Source organism: Musa acuminata, chromosome BXJ3-1, assembly GCF_036884655.1.
Source record: "Musa acuminata AAA Group cultivar baxijiao chromosome BXJ3-1, Cavendish_Baxijiao_AAA, whole genome shotgun sequence".
NCBI classification, from domain to species: domain Eukaryota; kingdom Viridiplantae; phylum Streptophyta; class Magnoliopsida; order Zingiberales; family Musaceae; genus Musa; species Musa acuminata.
In genome coordinates, this window is record NC_088349.1 from 43,256,558 (window position 1) to 43,280,964 (window position 24,407).

General features: G+C 36.5%; 1 protein-coding gene across 3 annotated transcripts in view; it reads left to right on the top strand.

Annotated features, from left to right (window-relative positions):
• Nucleotides 1-2,077: 2,077 nt before the first annotated feature.
• LOC135628844 (alpha-N-acetylglucosaminidase-like) overlaps nt 2,078-24,407 on the top strand; it is a 29,885-nt gene continuing 7,555 nt past the window's right edge. For 2 of the 3 annotated variants that reach the window (XM_065135783.1, XM_065135781.1), the window contains exons 1-4: nt 2,078-2,395; nt 4,779-4,855; nt 5,760-5,971; nt 7,791-7,912. In XM_065135783.1, the coding sequence (XP_064991855.1) occupies nt 2,144-2,395; nt 4,779-4,855; nt 5,760-5,971; nt 7,791-7,912 (663 nt within the window). In that variant the 5' untranslated portion in view covers nt 2,078-2,143. Of the gene's footprint in view, nt 2,396-4,778; nt 4,856-5,759; nt 5,972-7,790; nt 7,913-19,487; nt 19,620-24,407 lie in introns of all 3 variants that reach the window. The other variant, XM_065135780.1, reaches the window with a different exon arrangement.

A 24,407-nucleotide genomic window follows, 5' to 3' on the forward strand; every position in this document is an offset into this window, starting at 1 on the left:
AATCATAAACACATATCAATTAGTTTCATCATCAAAATCCGAGATTCAACATATGTGACTCTCTAGGCCTAATACCAAGCTGGCCATAAGTTGAACTTGTTAGAATCCCTTCTGACTTAGAACTTCTTCTAACTCAGTGAATTATTATCCTCATAATAATTCACTCAACTCATCGACTATGGATATACTAAGCAACTATGGTATAATCTATAGACGGTACAAGAGAATCTAATCCATTGGACCTATCTGTCCTCATTTACTATGTATTTAAAGTCTCTAATCCATCTAATATCCTAGAGATTGTATATTGGGCATGGTGTTGTCAGGCCCATATGGGATCCATCCTAGTCTCTTATTGAATTCTCTCAGAGAACTCATTCTCTCTCAATCTGAAGTGACCCTAGCTAGGGATTTGCTTGATTGAGAACATATGAGATATTTCTCTAATGATACTAAGAGTGGATGATCCTTTATTGATACCCAATTGCCTTATAAGGTTGGCTACTATTCCCAATAATGATTTGTACTAGATCTGAAACTTCTAAACCTATAAGTATGGTATCAAAGAATGAAGTACTTAAACAAGATATCCTTGGTGCCTCAAGTCTAAGGACTAGATACATAATTTAGACTACGGAATCATTATTTGACGATAAGGTATTATTAACCATTCAACATTCTGTAAGCGAATCATTTAGTAAACTAAGCACTTGCACTATACTCCTAGTGTTCTCACACAAACAACTATGAGACCAATTATCTCCATCATATTGATAAGTATATAATATATCAGTTTATCCGATTAGATGTCCGTAATCTATGACCATAAATATTTAAAATTTATGTTTAAAGATAAATTGGTCTAATTAATTATTATGATCTCTTCGTAATCTAATTCTCATTGCATAGTTTCATAAATATCATAATATATTTATTATATAATATAAAGTAAAAAATATCATAACTAAAAGTAACTATAAGAGATTAAGCAGCAAATTAATTGTGGGCTACATATTGTACATTAAATCATTATCAATATATTTTCTTATATAAGTAGAACCCTTAACACTTGTTCCCACAAGCTAATTGGCCTCGAGAGAGTTCACCTGAGTTTTTTCTTTTAGAAATCAGATTTTTATTCTCCCTTGTTTATGATGTAATTAGTTAAATTAATAAATAAATATTTATTTTTTCAAAAAAAATAATTGCAACAAGAAATTATTTACATTGTCTTCGTGAGGACTTATGGACTCCTATGGCTGTTGTTGAGCATTGCAAACATCCTGAGCTTCCTTGAGTCACACAAGGTATGTCAGAATTTTAATACCTCATCTCCTTCGAATGTATTTACATGCCATGCATTTAGTATTTATTATCATCAAGAATTTTTATCCTAATATGTGCAATGTTGTCTCTTTTATAATCCTTGTTGTACGTATCCTATCGATGATAATGTAATAATCTAATTATACTTGAATATCAAATTATTCTATTGTAAAAATTAACTTGCTACAATCAATTAAGGGTAAAAAACTTGATATCAATAGTATTCTGACAAATCCATTATACATATTCAAAGTTTCGTAATGAAATATTTGCTCCTATAAAATTTTAATATAATGTATATGTTTACGGATGAGTGAATTCTATAATTTTAGGGTTTGATCGAATATAGGAAACAATTTGGGCTAACATGATGGATATTAGTGTAATTTTTGAAATGTATTGATTAGATTGGATAAAGTCTTGATAGATCAGTATATGGATAGATTGGATAAAGTCTTGATAGATCAAATCTCATTTTCTGACGTTTATGTTAACAAGAATAAATAAGAATTATGGATATTAAATTATACTTAAATGTAGAGGATGATACAAAAATCCCGAAAACCCTTGCCGGCCTGCGCTGTTCTCTTCTCCTGGCTTATGTAAGCACCGCGTCATCCTACATCCGTATCTAGTGTGAGCCGGGATACCAAAGGACACCTTCCGATTGGTTGTTTTGTGTGGGTCCAACAAAGAGAGTTATGAGGACCTTTCTGGTAGCGCATTCTCTCGTGCGTGGTGAATGGGACGGGACACAGGTGACACACCCCTTCCCCACTCACCCACTTAAAAATGCTCCGACCGGCCGGCCATTCCCATGGCTTCTCCTCGCCCGCAACCCGGAATCCGTCCCCTCTTCGCTCTCTTCCTCTCTCTTTTCTTTCTCGTTTTCCTCCTCCCATGGGCGACCGGCTCTTCTCCGCTGGAGTCATCCCACCTTTATCGAGTCCTGCACATCCAAGAACGGGAGCGCTTACCGCCCGCCGTCCAGGTGGCCGCCGCCCGTGGCCTTCTCTCCCGCCTCCTCCCATTCCACGTTTCCAGCTTCGAATTCGAGATCGTTTCCAAGGTCGGCAAGTTCTTGATAATGTCTCTTACTAAGACAGACGATCAAAAAATATGAATACGTAGAATTTATTTCCTAAACTTGTTGCAGGACTACGCGTTTCTACATTTCTTGAAAGGTTTGTGTTGAATCGAGGCTTTATGGGTTTGATTCTTGATGTGCTAGATCGTTGGTTCTTGGATTTCTTTAGGAGGGTTAAATTATCTGGTTTCTGCTGAATTGGTTTCCTTCTTCGTCCATTTCCCCGAGTCTTGGGTTCCTTCCTCTCTCTCTTGTCTTTCTCCTAGGCCTCGTCGCATGGACGAATGGCTCTTCTCCGCTGGAGTCCTCCAATCTATATAGAGTCTTGTCGACATCCAAGAACGGAGGCCCTCGCCGCCGTCATCCAGGTGGCCGCCGCCCCTGGCCTCCTCGCCCGCCTCCTCCTTTTTCACGTTTCCAACTTCGAGTTTGAGATGGTTTCCAAGGTCGCCGACGTCTTTATTGCTAATTTCTCTTACCTTAGACAGACGATCAAATAATATGATTCTGTAGAATTTATTGCCCAAACTTGTTATAGGACTACGCGGTTCTGCATTTCTTGAAAGGTTTCTGCTGAATTGGGCTTTTATGGATTTGATTCTTGATGTGCTCTAGTGTGCTAGACCGTTGGTTCTTGGATTACTTTAGGAGAGTTGAATTACCTGAATCTTCAAAGGAGGAAAAAATTGACAAGTGGAAGTATTGGCATCATTGTATAGAGGATCATGGTATGTTATTCAAGAAATTCTTGCATTTCCATGCACTTTGGCAACATCTTCCACATTCAAACATGTACAGAAAATTATTACAAATGTTTGACCACCTTGCTTATTTGCCACTTCTTGTTAAGGGTGGATTACAGGCAGGAATTTGTATCAACTGTTGATCTCCTGTGTAATAATAGTAACTAGTGGCTACATAGTATCTAACAGTGACACTTCTGAATATTACAGTGGATTCAGTTAATAGTTAGATTACTTGGAAGCAAGAATGATGTAGGTCATGTAGCACAATTGTTTGTGTCTACAAGGAAAATTCTATGCATCAGTTTAGAACCTGATGACTGTTGATCATTTTAGTTTTCGTGATTAACATTAGGATGCATTAACATTTTCCAAGAACTAATTGCAATTAACAGAAAATAATTGCAGAGAACATAACTGAAGCTGCTGGATTATTTCCAAGAACTCTCAGGAACCATTTTTGGTAAGTGCAGAGTCGTTCTTATGATGAACTAAGTAATACATCTAAAATCGACCAACACTATATTGTGTTAAATTGAAAATTTGGACTAGCGACAAGATAGACTGATCAATGAAGCAGCAAATGGTATAGATGCATGAAGAACAAAACAAGCCATTGTCTCATCGAAACATCTGAGAATGCAAAATCTAGGACAGATAATGTGCAGATAACCTGAAAAATTCAGGACTCAGTTCGAAGGTTAAATCGACTCTAGCATCAAGGTCATAAAGACAAAAATTAGAAGGATAGAGATTTAAGTAACTGTTGTATATGGTTGGGTTATTTTGGTGCTTAGGTCCTCAAATATTCTTTTAGTAATTGATGAGGAACTTTGTTATTTCAAGTGGATGTAGCTATCATGACCTCGTTGATGCAATTGGAAGAAATGGAAAATTAGTAGCAAATGGTCATATCGAAAAACAATTTTGTTGATGTTAAAGTGCTACTGTTAACTTAATTAAAGGAGTCTACAAGTTAGTAAATATTTTGTGGAGAAAAGCAAAAAAGAAAATTGTTCAATATCCATAAGGGAATTGATTTATAGGAGGTTTTTCAGCAAGATACAAAGGACTGGCTTTTGGCTGATAATTAAATTGGATCTGCACTCTTCATTAGTGTATTTTACTAACTCCTTCGTGATTAGACTATATTAAAAGATCTAACATTTTCTGATGTGTCATGGACAATTGAATCTTGCTAATACTCAATGATTATTCCTTTTAAGTGTTCTGCAAACTCATTTATCTTTAGAAAGAAAATTGGGACATGGGTAAGGGAACTTAACATGTGTAACAAGTTCAAGTAGTTAATTCATGTTTAATATATTCTATTCAGTAATAGGTTCAAACAAGTATAAAAACTTTTGCTAGATGAAGGCGAATATAATATCCAATAGAGATACGTGGCAGATGAATACTTGAAATTTTAGATCGTTTAGTTGCATCTATTTGTTGATTGGAGTATTGTGTCAATCCTCTTTCAAAGTTCTATATTAATCAAGATATCTTTTGTATCTATATGATTGTAGTAATTGTCAACATCCAGATCATTTAAATGTTCAAATTTTTCATCACTGTATTCTCTGCTAAGTGGATAACACTTCACTGGACTTATTTTTAAGGAAACATGTGGTGGAGTAGCATGCTTCATTATTAGCAACCATCCATCATTAAGTACAAAAGGATTCCCAGAAATACTGTAAGTACCATTAATTGTTTTTCATATTTATATTGATTCATTCTTTTGTTCATTGATGGTATAGGTTGGTGATTTTGTAAATTGAAGATTAAAATGCTTATTTGCTTTGTTCTTTTATCAGATTGAACTTCACTGACAAAATATAGAAAAATCCATGAAGAGTATGGTCCTCAATGAAATTGCTAAAGTATAAGATTAGTAAAACAAGGCTAGATTGGTAATATTGTTAATTGGTTACTACATTATTGTTTTGGTCTTCCTCATAAGATGTATGATGGCAACCTCCTTATTTTTGATGGATGCTAATTTTTACTACATTATTATTTTGTTTTTCCTCATAAGATGTGGGAGGGTGACCTTCTTATTCTTGTTGAATGCTAATTTGGCACCAAGTCATCAACCAGGGTGAATAAGTTGGGAGTCAAATTACTTAAATGTAGCTTGGTTGTGTTGGATACAGTATGCAGAGGCATTCTTTTGTACTTTGTTGACATTTTTTATTCATTGGGTAAAGATGGAAGGGAGCTTGATTCTTCTATATCTGATTGGTTTTACTTACTGCTTTCCTTGGTCGATGCTGAAAATCCATCTAGTTGGCTTTCTTTCTTCCTTCTAATGGTTCTGTTTGTTAGACTGTGTCCATCAAGATATTGTGTGGGACAACATCTGGATGTCTTGGCCAATAAATTTGTTTCTAATTTATGGAACTCCTTTCCATCAAGATTTATGGATATCGGAATTTTGGTACAGAATTATGCTACTATAAGTTTTTGTATATGGTTTTTCATTTTTTTTTAATTAGTGAAATATGAAAGTATTTAAAAAATACTTCAGATGCTTATCCTGTAATTGTGCCTCCTGGTTTGTGTTCCAATATTGAAATACTCTGTCAATGTTTTAACAGAATCCAAGGGACAAGTGGTGTGGAACTTTCTGCTGGTCTCCATTGGTACTTAAAACACTGGTGTCTGATACACATATCTTGGGAGAAGACCGGTGGTCTACAGTTGTCATCTCTACCAAAAGTGGGCTCCCTTCCGCATGTTCCTTCGGCTGGTATTTTGGTACAAAGACCTGTTCCGTTGAGTTACTACCAGAATGCTGTTACATCCAGTTGTAAGTTACTTTATTATTTATTTTTTAAGTTGATTTGGCGCTCAATAGCCCCCTTAGTTTGGTCTAGAAGTCTATTAATGTGAGACAGAAGTATCTAATTTCATCTTGATAGCTATTATTTGAAATTCACTTTCTAGTTTTTATATTACTTAAAAGCTACACATAAAGTTGAAACGAGTTTAATCTAGTCTGAAAATCCAAGAAACCAACTTTTGGCATGTGTATGTATGAGAGCTAGCATAAGGACATTTTTTCTTTTAGTTTCGTAAATTTTAGTGAATACTACTACAAATTATTTGAGCATCTTATGTACTTCGGTACATTATTTATCCTCAAAAGAAGAGAAATAAATGGATAGTTTCACTGTTTTTGAACAACATAGCTATTAGTTAAAATAAAATACGAAAGCTGGAACAAAGAGGTAAAATTAACGTGATTATAACCTCCATGAAGTTCCATTCTTTATACCATTCACTTCAGAGCATATAATGGAGGTTCACATTTAAAAATGAAATATATTTTTTTGTTTGATTTTTTTGGATTAAATTTGCTGAACTGAGTGCTAATTTGCTCCACTTTCGGCTTTATACATGGTTGCTTGTCACCATCTATAAGCATATCAGACTCCATAATTTGTTATAATCTAGCCTCATGATATTTGTGCTTTCTATATGTTTCTAACTGAAATTTGGATGGGCCAGAAAATGTTTGTACTAGATGTGGATTCAGCACCTACATAGGTGCAGATGTTACATGTACAATCATGGTGGTTGCCTCCAAGTTCTAACTAACATTTTACAATCATAGAAGTTAAACCTACTGAAACATGTGCTAAGAGATAGTAAATCTGTTAGAATGTCATAGTCCTTAAGTCCATCTAGGTCAATTAGCTATTTTTAGTGATTACATTCTCTAGAATGTTTCTTCATTATGCATCTAGTAAAAAATTGTTTCGCAAAAGAAATGAGGATATGTTTAATAAATCATTAATTTCATGAATAGATTTCTCTCCACTATTAGTTGGGCAGCAGGAAGCGACATTTTCCAAGAATGGCAAGTTTGAGCCATTTGATTTATAGTCATTTCAGTGTCTTTGGACCATGGAGAGTCATCATCTGTTGTATGCTTAAACTCATCTAAAATATATAGTCAGTTACCATGACATATGTTTGTTGCCATTTAGTTCCATTGCTGGTGACCTCTTGACTGCTGACTACCTGGTTATTGACCCCTCCAGCAACTACCTACCAAGTTGTCGGTCATCAACAAATAACTATCCATAACTGTTCGGCCATCAACACGTTGTTAGATCAGTGTTGTCAATCCATTTAAATTGTCAGTTAACTTTTTTTAATGCAAATGGTTCAATTTACTTTAAACACTGAATTCTGTCATATAACAACAAGTTCAATTAGTTTATGGTTATATTTTGTAAATGCTTTCACTTCTCCAGCACTTCCATGGTGCATTGAATGTGTGTGCATGGTGCATTTTAACTGACACATTGCGTGAGCTTTTTACTACTTTGCGCTGCCCTTGTACTCGTTTTACATAATGTTGGCATGCCCTCGTGCTAATATTTGTCCATGATGGTAACATTCTAGTGTGAGTTTGTGTTGCTTGTACTTGCGACCCTTGATTTTGCTAGAACCTTTACGGTGTTTGGATAAATTGGCTAAGATATTGATGCATAGTTTATGATGTGAAATGCCAGCCCTTGGAACTGCCTCGGGTGGCATTCTAGGGGATGACACCCCAGTTGTATGCTATTTATATTTGTTTCTTCCATGTTGTGAACTTTGTTTTTTATTGTGTTAAGATTCATATGCATGGTGGAGTTGGGAAAGATGGGAGAAGGAAATTGATTGGATGGTTCTCCAAGGGGTCAACTTACCACTTGCTTTCAATGGGCAAGAAGCCATTTGGCAGAAAGTTTTTGAGGTACAATACTTTTCTTTTTCTTCTATCAGTGTCCTTTGCTATTAGTTTGTCAAGGTATAATACCTCAATATATGTAACTTTTCTATCAAACATAGAGCAACAAATGATGTTTTGCCTGGACTGGTATGTACATAACAGTCCTGGTGTGTGAACCAGTATGTGGACTGCCCCCGTTTTGGACAGTTCAACCTGCCCATATAAAATGTAAAAAATATGTTTGCACCTTTGCCCTAATCGTGCACGTCATTACCTTGTACATTGTTGCTCTGCACCACCTTTGCCCTAATCGCATCTCAATCACACAGGATACATCATGTGATGTCGCCACTCACCATCTCTGCGCACAGCCACCTAGCGCATACACCTCTTCTCCTCTTCCTCCACTGCCTCCTTTTCTTCCTTCCTTTACTGTGCCTTCGCCTTCTCCTTCATCTTCACTCATACATACCAGTGTACTGGTACCGACCGGTCCAGGTCTGGCTAGGGAATAATATGCATCCAGTATGCACTAGATGACAATCCTTTTTATATAGTTTGAGATGTTAGTTCCTTACGGATGTAACTTTGCATGCTGCTTTTTTGTACAAGACAATATTTTGCTTCTCATCCCTGTACCATAATTTTTAGCTCTCTCATCAGTCCATTGACCATTCAAGACTCTACTAACCATGGTTTGCCGTACCGAACTATACCGCCCGGTACGGGCGGTACGTACCGGTCCGACATGCTTTCGGTACGCGGACCGCATCTTACCGGTCCGACATTGTAGCAGTACTGTAGCTCGGCACGCCTGAATATACCGCTCGGTACACCTGGGTGTACCGCTCGGTATACCGTACCGTACCGGTACCGAGCTCAGGTCGAAACTCCGGTACGGTACGGTATTGCGAACCTTGCTACTAACAATAGGTCAACTATGGAGTACAACTCACAATGAGGAGGTTCCTTTGGTGATTTGACAGTATTTGATACTGGCCGTCAATCTAATGTCAATACCCTGGAGCAAGGTTTTAAATACCGGTTCGTACCGACGTATTGAGCTCCGCTCGGTACAGCACGTACCGTTGGTATGCCAGGGTATACCGATGGTACATCCAAAAACTTAAAAATACCTACACTTACCATGCCTCAGCAATGGTCGAAATCTGGGGCGGTATTGGTCAGTACGCCTCGGTACCAGTCTGTCATGGGCAAAACTGTAAACATGGCTTTTAATGTAATGCTTATGTATGTCCGTGTATTTTGGTTTGTTCATGCGTTGCACAACATGTAGAGGGACAGTCGAAGGCTTAACAACCCCATTTTAGTTGAGTTTGGTGGCCGTTTTAGGCTTGTAAATAAAGGTTGTGTCATGTGGACACTTGTGAGAGATATTTGGTCTATAGTGGACCATTTTGGATCCTTTGTTGTGCGACCGTTCAGAGCTTGTAAAGTCTGTTTGTAATTTGCATTGGCTATGCAAGTGTTTTTCGAAATGTTTGCTTGTGGATCCCGAGTGAGGCGCTTTCTCTAACCCGTTTTCTCTTTTGTAGGTCTTAAGGGACCATTAGATGTTTCGGAGAGACTGACCTTTGCGGATGGACACGCAACGGTGCCGCACGACTTAGGCAAAACCAGCTAAATCCATGACAGATGGTATCAGAGCTGGACAAGCACTCATAGAAACACTTGACATGCAAACGTGGGGGACTTAGCGGGACTGCATTGAGGGCAGCCCGCACGCGCGACCGTTTAGGGGAAAGCGGGCATGGAGATGTAGGAAAAAGGAGTCGCTAAGAGGAGCGGGCATCTGAGATTGGCATTCAGAGGAATGACCAACCCTTCGCGCAAGAGGCATCACGAGGATAAGCAAGTTGGGAAGAATACGTAGCGGTTATAAAGTTTACGCAGAGTCGAGGTTCGATCAGTTTTTTGTGCACCGTCTCGAATATTCGAAATATTGACCATTCCAAACATATTAGCTCTATGGAAGTTGTTTAAGCTGGGTTTTGCCAAAAGACGTGACGGTAATCAAGTTTGCAAAGAGTGAAGGTTTGATCGGTTTTTTGTGCTCCCTCTCAAAAATTTAAAATATTGACAATTCCCAATATATTTGTCTTCGGGAAGTCGTATATGCTGGGTTTCGTAAGAAAACGTGGCAGTCATAAATTTTGTGCAAAGTCAAGGTGTGATAGGTTCTTTGTGCACCATCTCAAAAATTCAAAAAATTGATCATTCCCAAAATATTTACCCTAGGGAAGTCCTATGAGAATGGTTTCACAGAAAAACATGACGGTCATAAAGATTGCGCAAAGTCAAGGTTCAATCGGTTTTTTATGCACCGTTTACAAATTTTATTGACCATTCCCAACATATTTGCCTTAGGGAAGTTGTATAAGCCTGGTTTTGCAAAAAAAATATGACGGTTATAAAGTTTGCTTAAAGTTGAGGTTCGAATTTTTTTTTTGCACCATCTCGAAAAGTCAAAATATTGACCATTCCCAACATATTAACCCATGAAAATTTGTACGAGCCAAGTAGGTAGCCCTAGGGAGAAGCAACCATCGCCCCTGCCACAAGTCACCCTCGCACTCGCCATTGAGGGCACGGGAGTGCGTGCTGCCCGTGAGGTGCCCTTACACTCAGTCGCTTCTTGTCGCCTATCGCAAGGGTCGCTTCCCTACCTCTTCTCTAGCCGAGAACTATCAATCATTGGGATATTAGCCCTAGGGAAAGTTGTAAAAGTCTGGATTAAAAAAAAATATATTACGATCATAAAGTTTTTGCAAAGTCGAAGTTTGATTAGTTTTTTGTGCATCATCTCGAAAATTTAAAATACAGACCATTCCCAACACATTTTCCCAAGGGAAGTTGTTAAGCTTAGTTTCACGAAAAATAATGACGGTCATAAAGATTGCCCGAAGCTGAGAATCGATTGTCTTTTGTGGACCCTCTAAAAAATTTACAATATTGACAATTCCCCTTTTATTAGCTTTCGGGAAGTTGTTTAAGCTTAGTTTTGCTCTTGTTCAATCAAACTTCTATTGGGCCTAAGATGTTTAGAGATGTGGAGAGACATGTATAGCAATGTCGAGTGTGTCATTTGGCAAAAACAAGAAGTTGTATAAGCTTAGTTTCGCAAGAAACATGGCTGTCATAAAGTTTGTGCAACGTCGGGATTTGATCGGTTTTTTGCACAGTCTCGAAAATTAAAAAAATTGATCATTATCAACTTATTTGCCCTAGCAAAGTTGTTTGTGCAAGGTTTCACAAAAAATAGTGTCAGTCATAAAGTTTGTGTAAAGTCATGGTTCAATTGGTTTTCTGCGCACCATCTAAAAAATTCAAAATATTGACAATTCCCAGCATATTAGCATTATGGAAGTTGTTTTAGCCTGGTTTTGCAAAAAAACATGTTAATCAAAATGTTTGCGCATAGTCCAGGTTCGGTCGGTTTTGTGAGCCGAAAAAGCTTGGTTCGAACAGTATTCTATTCACAATAAAGTAACGGTCATAAAGTTTTCGCAATGTCTTGAGATGTGGAGGGACATGTATAGCAATGCCGAGTGTGTCATTTGGCAAAAACAAGAAGTTATATAAGTATAGTTTCGTAAGAAACACGGCCGTCATAAAGTTTGTGCAACGTCGGGATTCGATCGGTTTTTTGCACAGTCTCTAAAATTCAAAAAATTGATCATTATCAACTTATTTGCCCTAGCAAATTTGTTTGTGCATGGTTTCACAAAAAATAGTGTTAGTCATAAAGTTTGCGCAAAGTCATGGTTCAATTGGTTTTCTGCGCACCATCTCAAAAATTTAAAATATTGACAATTCCCAGCATATTAGCATTATGGAAGTTGTATAAGCCGGTTTTCGCAAATAAAAGTAGCGGTCATAAAGTTTGTACAAAGTCGAGGTTCCAATAGTTTTTGCGCATCGTCTTGAAAATTTAAAATATTAACCATTCCAAACATATTAGCCCTAAGGAAGTTGTAAAAGCTTGGTTTCAAAAATTCAAAATTCAAAAATAGTCCTAAATTTTGAATAAAGTCAATGTTGGATCCGTTTCCTATTCACTATTTCAAAAATTCAAAAAATTGATCATTCCAAACATATTTTGTCCATGAGATGTCGTAGGAGCATAGTTTCAGAAAAAAAATGTCATAGTTATAAAGTTTTTGCAATGTCGAGGTTCGGTCGATTTTTTGCGCATCGTCTCAAAAATTCAAAAAATTGATCACTCCCAACATATTTGCCCTAGGGTAGTCAGTATAAGCATAGTTTGGGAAAAAAATGTGACAGTCATAAACATTGCGAAAAATCGAAGTTCGATTGTTTTTCGCACACCATCTTGAAAATTCAAAATATTGACCATTCCAAACATATTTGCTCCAAGGATGTTGTTTAAGGTTGGTTATGCAACAAAATTTGACGGTTATAAAGTTTACGTAGAGTCGAGGTTCGATCAGTTTTTTGTGCACCATCTCGATTATTCGAAATATTGACCATTCCAAACATATTAGCTCTACGGAAGTTGTTTAAGCTGGGTTTTGCCAAAAGACGTGACGGTAATCAAGTTTGCAAAAAGTGAAGGTTCGATCGGTTTTTTATGCTCCCTCTCAAAAATTTAAAATATTGACAATTCCCAATATATTTACCTTCGGGAAGTCGTATATGCTGGGCTTCGTAAGAAAACGTGGCAGTCATAAATTTTGTGCAAAGTCAAGGTGTGATAGGTTCTTTGTGCACTATCTCAAAAATTCAAAAAATTGATCACTCCCAAAATATTTACCCTAGGGAAGTCCTTGAGATATCCGACGGAGCCCTTGTCTTATTAGATGTAGATCCAATACCCATTAGGGGAGGACCCATTAGGGTTTGACAGGGGATCTCTATAAATAGGAGGGATTCACAGCCTCATAGGCTAGAGTCTTTGCTTGCCTTTCCTATTCTCCTCTTCCTCTCCACCTCAGAGCAGGCCTGGAGTCTTGAGGAGCGTCATCGCAACCCTGCTGTGTGGATCACCGCTAGAGAGGAGGACGCTTGACCTCCTTCACCCTCTCCTAAGGATCTGCAAGGAAACAGGGATATACGATCTCCCTAGGTAACACAATCTACTCTATACGCAGTTTCATGTTTCGCGGACTTTTGCGCACCAATCTTCGCACGACGACGAACATCTCTTTGGGAATCGGGGATTTTGTTTTCTTGTTCTTCCGCTGCACATGTGATGTAGCCCCCATGATTTCCCAACACCAAAATCCTCATATATATAGATGTTCTCCCATCAAGAACATTTATCATCACCAATTCATAACGTTCAAGAATTAATTCAAATTTGTAACGTTTGGACCATAATGAAGAACTTTAATAATATTAAATATTTAATTTAATAATAACAGTTTCATGTATAAAGAATAAAAAACTGAAATCATTTAAATCATAATTAATGAAGAAATTCATGATAATGAATTATGAATCTTAATGAGAACGGTTACATTATTATTAAATTAGATATTTAATAATAACGGTTACATTCTCCCACTTGGTCCATACGTTTATCTTAATAATTTAAATTAATCTTTCTCAAACAACATTCTTAAGAAATAAATACATGAATCAGAGCGATAAGTCCTCTAAGAGCGAGTATTATCATCCATGTATCACGATGTATTTAGTTTCTTAATCTCAATTTGGTAATATTACTTAATGAATAAACCTTATGTTTATTCTTGGTTCAGTAACAATATATTTTCTCAAAATAATGTGCACATGAATGAGAAATTTTCTTAATATATAAGAGTTTCAATATCATTAAAAAGTGGAACCAAGTCCCATTTTCTCTACATGATCCTTGAATTTCAGAGGTGGCATGCTTTTAGTCAAAGGATCAGTAATCATCAATTCAGTGCTAATATGCTCAATGACCACTTTCTTTTCTTTTATACGTTCTCTTATGGCTAAATACTTAATGTCGATGTGTTTACTTCGACTTCGACTTTTATTGTTTTTAGCTATAAAGACAGTAGCTGAATTATCACAAAAAATTCTTAATGGCCTAGAAATAGAATCCATGATTCTAAGCCCAAAAATGAAACTCTTAATCCATACACCATGTGAAATAGCCTCAAAACAAGAGACAAACTCAGCTTCCATGGTAGAAGTAGCAGTCAAGGTCTTCTTAGCGCTTCTCCAAGAAATAGCTCCACCAGCCATTATAAAAATTTATCCTGAAGTTGATTTATGAGAATCAACACAACCGGCGAAGTCTCAATTGGAGTAACCAATCACATCCAGATTGTCTGTATGTTTATAAATAAGCATGTAATCTTTGGTTCCTTGTAGATACCTCATCACTTTCTTTGCAGTTCTCCAATGGTCCATACTTGGATTACTTTGATATCGACCTAGCATCCCCATAATAAATGCAATATCAGGTCTAGTACAGACCTGAGCATACATAAGGCTTCCTACGACAGAAGCATATGGGATGTTTTTCATTAATTCCCTTTCAAAGTTGTTCTTTGGGCATTGGTTCAAATTGAATCTATCATCTTTCACAATGGGAGTAACACTTAGTGAACAATCCTTCATTCGAAATCTTTCTAAAAGTTTATCGATATAGGTTTCTTGTGATAGACCTAAAATGCCTCGATGTCTATCTCTATGGATCTTAAGGCCAATGACATAAGATGCTTCACCCATATCCTTCATGTTAAAATTTTTAGAAAGGAATTGTTTCACCTCATGCAGCAAACCCTTATCGTTGGTTGCAAGCAAAATATCATCTACGTATAAAATAAGGAAACATATTTTTCTCCCACTAACCTTCTGGTATATGCATTGATCCATGGGATTTTCAACAAATCCAAGTGAAGAAATTACTTCATGAAATTTAAAATATCATTAGCAGGAGGCTTGTTTTAAGCCGTATATAGACTTCCTAAGCTTGCAAACCAAGTGTTCACCAACACTAGAGGAGAAACCTTTAAGTTGTTTCATATAAACCTCTTTCTCTAGATCTCCTTTAAGAAATGTCGTTTTCACATCCATTTGTTGCAACTCAAGGTCAAAATGAGCAACTAATGCCAAAATAATACATAGAGAATCTTTCTTAGATATAGGAGAAAACGTCTCCGTATAATCGATTCCCTCTTTTTGAGTAAATCCCTTTGCAACAAGTCTTGTCTTGAATCTCTCAATGTTGCCTAACGAATCTTTCTTAATTTTAAAGACCCATTTGCAACCAATAGCCTTTGCTTCATTAGGCAACTCTACAAGATCCCAGACTCCATCGCGCATCATGGAATTCATCTCTTCTTTCATGGCATCATGCCACAAATTTGATTCTTTGCAACTCATGGCTTGTGAAAATGTTTCAGGATCATTTTTGGCTCTAATATTATAATCAGATTCTTGTAGATATATAACATAATCACTAGGAATTGCTGATCTTTTATTTCTAGTAGATCTTCTTAATGTTATACCAATGGTTCCTTGAGGAACTTATGGTTCAACTAGTTGTTCAGGAGCTTGTTGTAATTCATGAACTGCTTGATCTATTAGAATACTATCAACAACTTGTGGAATTTCAATGATTGGTTGTTCAGCACTAGTTTGTACTTGAGAAGTGCTATGAACTATAACCAATTTATCATTTGATATGGAAGGTTGAGATTCTATATGATCATGTGCGGAAACTATGTTCCTGAAATGATCGCTCCCACTAATCACATCATCCTCAAGAAATTTAGCGTTTGTTGATTCCACAATCCTAGTTGTGTGAGATGGACAATAGAATCTGTAACCTTTGGACTTTTTGGCATATCCAATGAAACACCCACTAATAGTCCTCGGGTCCAGTTTCTTCTCTTGTGGATTATATATCCTGACTTCAGATGGATATCCCCAAATGCGTATATGTCGCAAACTCGGTTTCCAACCTTTCTATAATTTAAATAGTGTCTTTTGGACAGCCTTGATTGGAACTCGGTTTAATATATACACAGTCATTGTTAGTTCTTCAGTCCACAAGAACTTAGGAAGATTGGAGCATACTCCGGACCATATCTAATAATGTTCGGTTTCTTCTTTCTACAACACGAGAACCAGGCATAATGTATTAGGCAACAATCCCATGTTCTTAAAGAAACTTAGCAAAAGGACCAGGTGCTTGTCCATTTTCAATATATCTACCATAATATTCTCCACTCCTATCTGATCTCACAATTTTAATTTGCCTACCACATTGGTTCTCAACTTTAGCCTTAAAGACATTAAAGGGATCCAATGCTTCATTTTTTTTATGAAGAAAATATATATACATGTATCGTGAGTAATCATCTATAAAGGAGATGAAGTATTTCTGACCATGTATGTCCATGTCTGGACAACATATATCAGTATGAATTATCTCTAATAAGTCTGAACTCCTATTAGCACCCTTTTTGGACTTATTGGTCAGCTTTCCCTTAATACAGTCCACACATGTCTTAAAATTAGTAAAATCAAGAGTCCTAAGTATCCCATCTTTAACTAATCTTTTAATTCTCTATACGGAGATATATCCTAATCTTCGATGCCATAATATAGAGGAGTCCTCATTAATATTACACCTCTTAATGCCAGCGTGAATATGCATTGAACTTTGAGTATTATCATTTTGTAATAAAATACGGTGAAGACCATCAGACAAAATATCATTCCCAACACAATCAGATTTATGTAATAAACGAAATGATGTGTCTTTAAAATTAAAGGAATACCCAAATTGTATGAGTTTGGAAACAGAAATTATGTTTTGTGAGAAACTTGGTACATAAAAGGTCCTTTCTAATTTTAAAACAAAACCACTACTTAAAGTTAAAATGCATGTTCCAATTGCCTCCACATGTGAGCCCATCTTATTTCCTGATAAGATGCTTTGCTCACTTCCCACTAGCTTCCTTAAGTTTTACATATCCTGCAAAGAGTTTACAATATGGATTGTTGATCCAGAGTCAATCCACTAGGTGTTAATATTAACATTGACCATATTAGATTAATAGCATACATATGAGGTTGGTTTACCTTTCTTTTCAGACCACCGTTCGAATTTTGTGCATTCCTTCTTCATGTGTCCCTTTTTTTTACAAAAGAAACACCTTGCTTTTTTCTTGATATCAGCTTGGGGTGGTATTTTACCTTTTCCTTGCTGATGAGCTTTCTGATTGGCTTGATGTTTGTTAGTTTTGTTCTTCCCGTGAGTGGTTCCTACCAATGCACTCTCACCCAATTTCATCACTAGCCTCTCTTCTTCTTGAACACACATGGTCATTAATTCATTGATTGACCATTTGTCCTTATGTGTATTGTATGAAATTTTAAAAGGGCGATATTAAGGTGGAAGGACATTCAGAATATAGTGCACCAGGAAGGATTCTGACATATTAACCTTAAGTTTCTTAAGTTGAGCCGCAATATCTCGCATTTGCATTATGTGCTCACGCACACCCTTTATGTTAGTGAGTCTAAGGGATGAAAATTTCATTATAAGGGTACTTGCTAATGTCTTATTTGAAGTGACGAATTGTTCATCAATAGCTTTTAGCAAGTCTCGGACATTTTCATGCTGGTCAACAGAACCACGTATGCCAGTAGTCATCTTAGTTTTGATAAAATCACGCTGAGCCGATTAGATTGCTCCCATCGTTCATATAACGTGATCTCAGTTGGAGTGCTGGTATTAGTGACTATAAGTGATTCGTTTTTTTTATAGCATAATCGATATCCATCCACCCTAAATGGAGGAGAACCCTCTCCTTCCATATCTTATAGTTATCACCATTAAGTTCGGGAATATTACATCGAATATCAGAGAAATTAACAGTTTGAGAAACTGCATAAAATCAAACATGCTTATGTCAAAATTTTAAGCTTAATAGATTAAATTACATGTTTTACCAATGTGAAACATGTCAAAAATATGAATCTCATGACATAAAAATTGCCTATGGGTTAAATTCTTAATTCAAATAGATTCAAATGGTCTTTATAATAAAACTATCAAATTATATTCTAATTCATAATCCCTGTGGGTAAATTATGAAAATAATTTGATATTTTATCCTGATTAATTATATTAAATATAATAAAAGATCCTATGGGATAACAATTATTATATGAAATATAATCAATCACAATATGCTATCTAATTACTTATGTGATCCTTATTTTAACTTTATATATAATTTTAATTAATCAAGGATGTTGTGGCTAATTTTTAATTAATTAAGATTATATGGATCACTAGACATTTTAAACATAAAAAATTTGCTCATAAGCATAATTTTGTATAACTAAATATGCATACGTAATATGAGCATTTTACCGACTAAAAATATTGAAAATGATATTTCCTCATGATTTTCAACAAAATGCATCAAGAAGATTCCAAGAAGAAACCAAAATCAAATCATTTTCATGGCATAAAAATGAAAACTATGTCATATCAAGACAGAGGTCAAAAGGCTCTGATACCAAATGTAAGAAAACTATTGAAGCCAACTTGTGTTTCTAAATCATTATAATAGAAACATAATAAAACTAATACGGAAATAAAATAGCGTACCTTCAGCCATTGTTGTCAAGAATTTCTGCAGAGATTTCTTCTTCAACTTTGGCACTTCTCAACTCAGAACTCTCACTTTAGATGGTGTAGGAAAGTTTTTTTTGCTTCAAAGAAATGATTAAGCCCAGGGACCAAAATCCTCATATATATAGATGTTCTCCCATCAAGAACATTTATCATCACCAATTCATAACATTCAAGAATTAATTCAAATTTGTAACGTTTGGACCATAATGAAGAACTTTAATGATATTAAATATTTAATTTAATAATAACGGTTTCATGTATAAAGAATAAAAAACTGAAATCATTTAAATCATAATTAATAAAGAAATTCATGATAATGAATTATGAATTTTAATAAGAACGGTTACATTATTATTAAATATAATATTTAATAATAACGGTTATAGAGATATCTAAGAGCCTCTTACGCGTTAGGATGATTGAGGGGACACCGGTTTATAAACATGTCCTAAAGATTATTGATTGGAAAGAGAAACTCACAGGTTTAGGAATGATCCTAGAGGATAACATATCTATGGATCTTGTGCTTCAGTTCCTACCAGATTCCTTTTCATAGTTCATAATGAATTTTAATATGAACAAGCTTGAGGTGACTCTCCCGGAGCTCCTCAATATGTTGATGGAGGCATAGAGCACTATCAAGAAAAAGAAGCTAGTTCTCTATACTAGTGAGACCAAAAAGAAAAGAAAAGCATAAAAGTCCCTTAAGAAGGGCAAGGGCAAACCAGGTAAAGCAAAGGTTGCCAAGAAAGACCCGGCAAAGGACAAAGGTCAGTGCTTCCACTACGGAAAAGATAGGCATTGGAAGATGAACTACAAAAGTACCTTGCAGAGAGGGTGAAACAGAAGCTTCGAGAAGCTTTAGATACATTCATGATCTGTCTCTATTTGTCAGACTCTTATGATAACACATGGGTATTAGATACCGATAGTCTTTACCATATTTATAATTCTTTACAGGTTCTGGCAAGGCCTAGGAGACTAGCGAGAGGCGAGATGGACCTCAAGATGGGCAATGGAGCAAAAATTGCTGTAGTAGCTATTGGCGAGGTTGCCCTACATTTGCTTGGTGGAGCTATTATTGCATTGGATGTATGTTATTTTGTTCCTTCTATTATCAAAAATATTATTTCAATTTCATATTTGACAATTAGTGAATATAAATTAGTTTTTGAGAACAATGGTTGTTTAATATTATTAGATGATGAGATCATCACGAGAGAAATATTGCATAATAGTTTATTTATGCTATACACTACTCCACATATCATGAATGTAAGTGTGTCTAAGAGGAAACGAGATGAGGTGAATAGTGCATACCTGTGGCATTGTAGGCTAGGTCACATCCATGAGGGAAGGATTCAAAAGTTGCTAAAAGATGGATATCTAGATCTATTTGACTATGAGTTATATGCAACTTGTGAGCCTTGCCTTCATGGAAAACTAACCAACTCTTCATTTAGTGGAATTGGAGAAAGAGCTACTGAGCTACTAGAACTCATACATAGTGATGTATGTGGACCCATGTCAACTCATGCTATTGGTGGTTACTCCTACTTCATTACCTTTACTAATGATTTCTCAAGGTATGGACATGTGTACTTAATGAAGTACAAGTCCGAGGCCTTTAAGAAATTTAGAGAATATAAGAATGAAGCGGAGAACCAAACTGGAAAGAGTATCAAGAATCTTCGATCAGATCGAGGAGGTGAGTACTTAAGTATAGAGTTTACTTAGTTCCTCAAAGACCATGGGATTCTATCCCAATAGACACCTCCTTATACACCTCAGCTCAATGGTGTATCTGAAAGGAGGAATCGTACATTATTAGACATGGTACGGTCCATGATGAGTTTCGGTGACCTACCCATCTCATTTTGGGGATATGCCCTAGAGACCGTAGCTTACATTTTGAATAGAGTTCCAACTAAGTCAGTAGTGTCTACACCATATGAGATATAGAAAGGGAAGAAGCTCGATCTTAAAGTTGTTAAGATTTGGGGCTACCCTGCCCACGTTAAATACACAACCCCGATAAGTTGGAATCAAGGATGGAGCAGTGCAAGTTCATGGGATAACCTAAGGAAACTTATGGGTATTATTTCTATCATCTTGATGATCAAAAGGTCTTTGTAGCCAAGAGAAATGTGTTTCTTGAGAAGGAACATATTCTTAGTAGAGACAGTGGGAGCATGATAGAGTTGAGCGAGGTTGGAGAACCTAGCTCAAACACCACTCTACAGCCCGAGTATATTCAGGTACATAACACACTAGTTACAACTTTACATAGGTCCGGTAGAGTATCCTATCCTCCTGAGAGATATGTGGGACATATTATATGAGAGGATGTTAAGGATATTGATCCTCAAACCTATGAGGAAGCTATTATGAGTATAAACTCCAGGAAGTGGCAAGAAGCCATGAATTCTGAGATGGATTCCATGTACTCCAACAAGGTTTGGAACCTAGTTGATGCGCCCGAGGGTATTCTATCTATCGGTTGCAAGTGGATCTTCAAGAAAAATATCATAGTAGATGGAAAAATAGAGACCTATAAAGCAAGACTAGTTGCTAAGGGGTATTGTCAAAGGCAAGGTGTTGACTATTACGAAACCTTCTCACCTCATGCTAAAATCTGAATTCTATTGGCTATTGCAGCATACTATAATTATAAGATCTGACAGATGAACGTAAAAATCGTATTCCTCAATAGCAACCTCAAGGAGGAGGTATATATGATACAGCCCAAGGGATTCGTGTCCAAGGACTACCCAGATAAGGTGTGCAGGTTGCTTAGATCCATTTATGGACTAAAGCAAGCTTCCCGAAGTTATAACATAAGGTATGATGAGGTAATTAGATCTTATGACTTCGTTAAGAACGAAAATGAGCCTTGTGTATATAGGAAGGTAAGTGAGAGCACTATCACCTTCTTGGTGTTATATGTGGATGACATCCTGATCATTGGGAATGATGTAGGAATGCTATCCATAGTAAAGGCTTGGTTATCTAGATACTTCTCCATAAAGGACTTAGGGGAAGCATCTTATATCTTGGGGATTCAGATCTATAGAGATAAATCCAAGAGGATGCTTGGCTTGTCCTAGTCCAGGTACATAGACATTATTGTCAAAAGATTTGGCATGAAAAATTCCAAGAGAGATCTCATACCGATGAGACATAGGATATCGCTTTCTAGGAGTATATCCCCAAAGACTCCTGAAGAAAGGGAGAACATGGATATGATACTCTATGCCTCAACAATAGGGTCTATTATGTATGTCATGCTATGTACCAGGCCTAATATAGCGCATGCTCTAATATGTATGCGATTTTTTCCATTGTGAGAACGATTCTCAGGTTACGAAACCAATCCGTATAATTTAGACCAGTGAGGCGATTGACATCAAGTATGCCACATAAGGGATTTGAAAGTAACATGTTTCTAACAAACAAAAGATATAGCAGAAATAAATAACATGTAGATTTTGCATAAAAGTAAACAATCAAGATATGGACTTCTATCTTAATCTACTCCTACTATTTTTCTCACGAAACACACAACACTCTCTAGTATGTGAATTGGAGACCCCTAGCGGATCTCTAATGGAGATCGAGATCCAATTAGCATCTTGGTGTAACCTCGAGAGATTCGACTAATCACACTAAGCCCAAAAAGGTAGGCAACTCTTGTCGATCACAACTCTTTGTGATTCCCATCCTATTCGGCCTCTGAATCATCATGGCCTCGAGGGACTTAACCAATCATGATGTTCGGTTAAGTCATCACTATTGTTATAAGATGAGATTGATTCGATGATATACTCTCGAGAGATTTGACCAAGCATACCACATCCTTAGATCACCGATGACATCTCTAGATTATAGGCAAGATCTTAAATCGCAATATAGGTGGTGTTAGGACTGAAAACAACACTAAGAGGGGGGTTGAATTAGTGCTTTCATAAAAATATCAGTTTGAAAACTTTCGTTCGATAAAAACAAATATTGAAAGTGTGTTTGACTTAGAATAAGTGTAATAAGCAATTAAATCAGAAAGCAATCTCAATAAAGAGCAGAAAGTAAATGTAAACTAAGTTTATAGTGGATCGGTCATTGTGACCTACGTCCACTCTCAATTGCTCTTCCGTCAAGGTCACTAGCATTCATTGACAATCTTTTTTTAATGGGTGAAGACCAACTACCCTCTTATAACTCTTTCTCTTTTTTCACGGGCTCAAGAAAGAACCTTCACACCTCTCTTTTACAATGGACCTCAATCCTCCCTTAGAAAACTTCTAACTCTAAGAGGAAGAGACTCTAAACTTTAGAGAGATTGTAACTTTTTTTCCTTAAGTATTCTTTCCCCTTTCTACTCTTATTCTTACTTACCCAAGTAGGAATTAGTGGGGTATTTATAGACCTAAATGGCTTCAAAAAATGGAACCAAATTCAAATCCCTAGGATTTCGGGGTACTGGTGGTACCACCACTTGTGCTGGGCGGTACCACCACCTGCAACACTGATACTAAGTAGTACCAACGCCCAACACTAGTGGTATACTGCCGCCTTACACTAGCGGTACCACCATCAGATCTTCGAAAAGAAGTACATTTTGTACTTTTCTAGCTTATAGGCGATTCCACCACTTGACCCAACTTTGGGTCATTGAATGGACCTCCTAATAGGCCAAACTCAGCCCCAATTAAGGCTCAATGGCCTTCTCATTGAGTTAGCATGATTACACCCAAAACTAACTCAATTAAGACCTGACTATGACTAATTAAGACACATGATTACAAGACTAGAATTATATGTTGTCTAACATATCATTGGCTCATCTGACGCTTCGTTCGATCCTTCAGCACATCATCATTTTCTTCGGTGTATTGCCCAACCATCGACATGTTGACCTCTCACAACATCCGATTTTTTTAGTGCAATATCCGATCCTTCTAGCCCGATGCCTGAACTCATGGCACAAAGTCCTTCCAGCACATCGACCAGTCCTCCGGCCCAATGTTTGATTTTTCCTGCTTCAATCAATTTGTCTTTCTGTGATTGAAGTTAGTCCTACATTACTCAAATACTAATTAGATCATAACTTCATCAATTAATTTCATCATCAAAATCTGAATTCAAAGAGTGAGCCTCGAGGGACTTGACCAACTCAACGTTCGTTGAGAATCGATTTCTCCCTATAACGATGGAAGGCCATGTGGGTCAATCTAATTGCCTCGTGCTTACCAACTGAATAGTATCGTGAGAGGAGATTTTGATTCAATCTCTTAATATGATGTCACATGCATACGTATTATATATATATATATATATATATATATATATATATATATATATATATATATATATATATATATATATATATATATATATATATATATATATATATATATACATCGCATGAGTAATCACACTAGATGATCATGGACCACAACCTAATATGATCAAGCCCAAGCCAATGGGCTCGATCACTCACATAAAGATCTATGTGTGCATTGGTGCATCTCCATGCCTTGTGATCATCCATCTCATACTCATCGATTCTACCGGTATCTGTACACATCTCCATGTGTCGCGATTGTCCGTCTCGACCTCGTGGGTCCCGTTGTCACCTACACGCTCCTACCGTGTCTCCTCATGCAATTACAACATAATCCAAGCATGGAAGCCCAATAATAAAGAGAAAAAATAGAGGCTTGCAAACCTAAATAATAATAATAATCACATCACGTATACACATACATTACATCACACGGTCCATGATCATCCGTTCACATCATACATCATATGTATACATCATAGGACTACTAGATAATAATAATAATAATAATAATAATAATAATAATAATAATATTATTA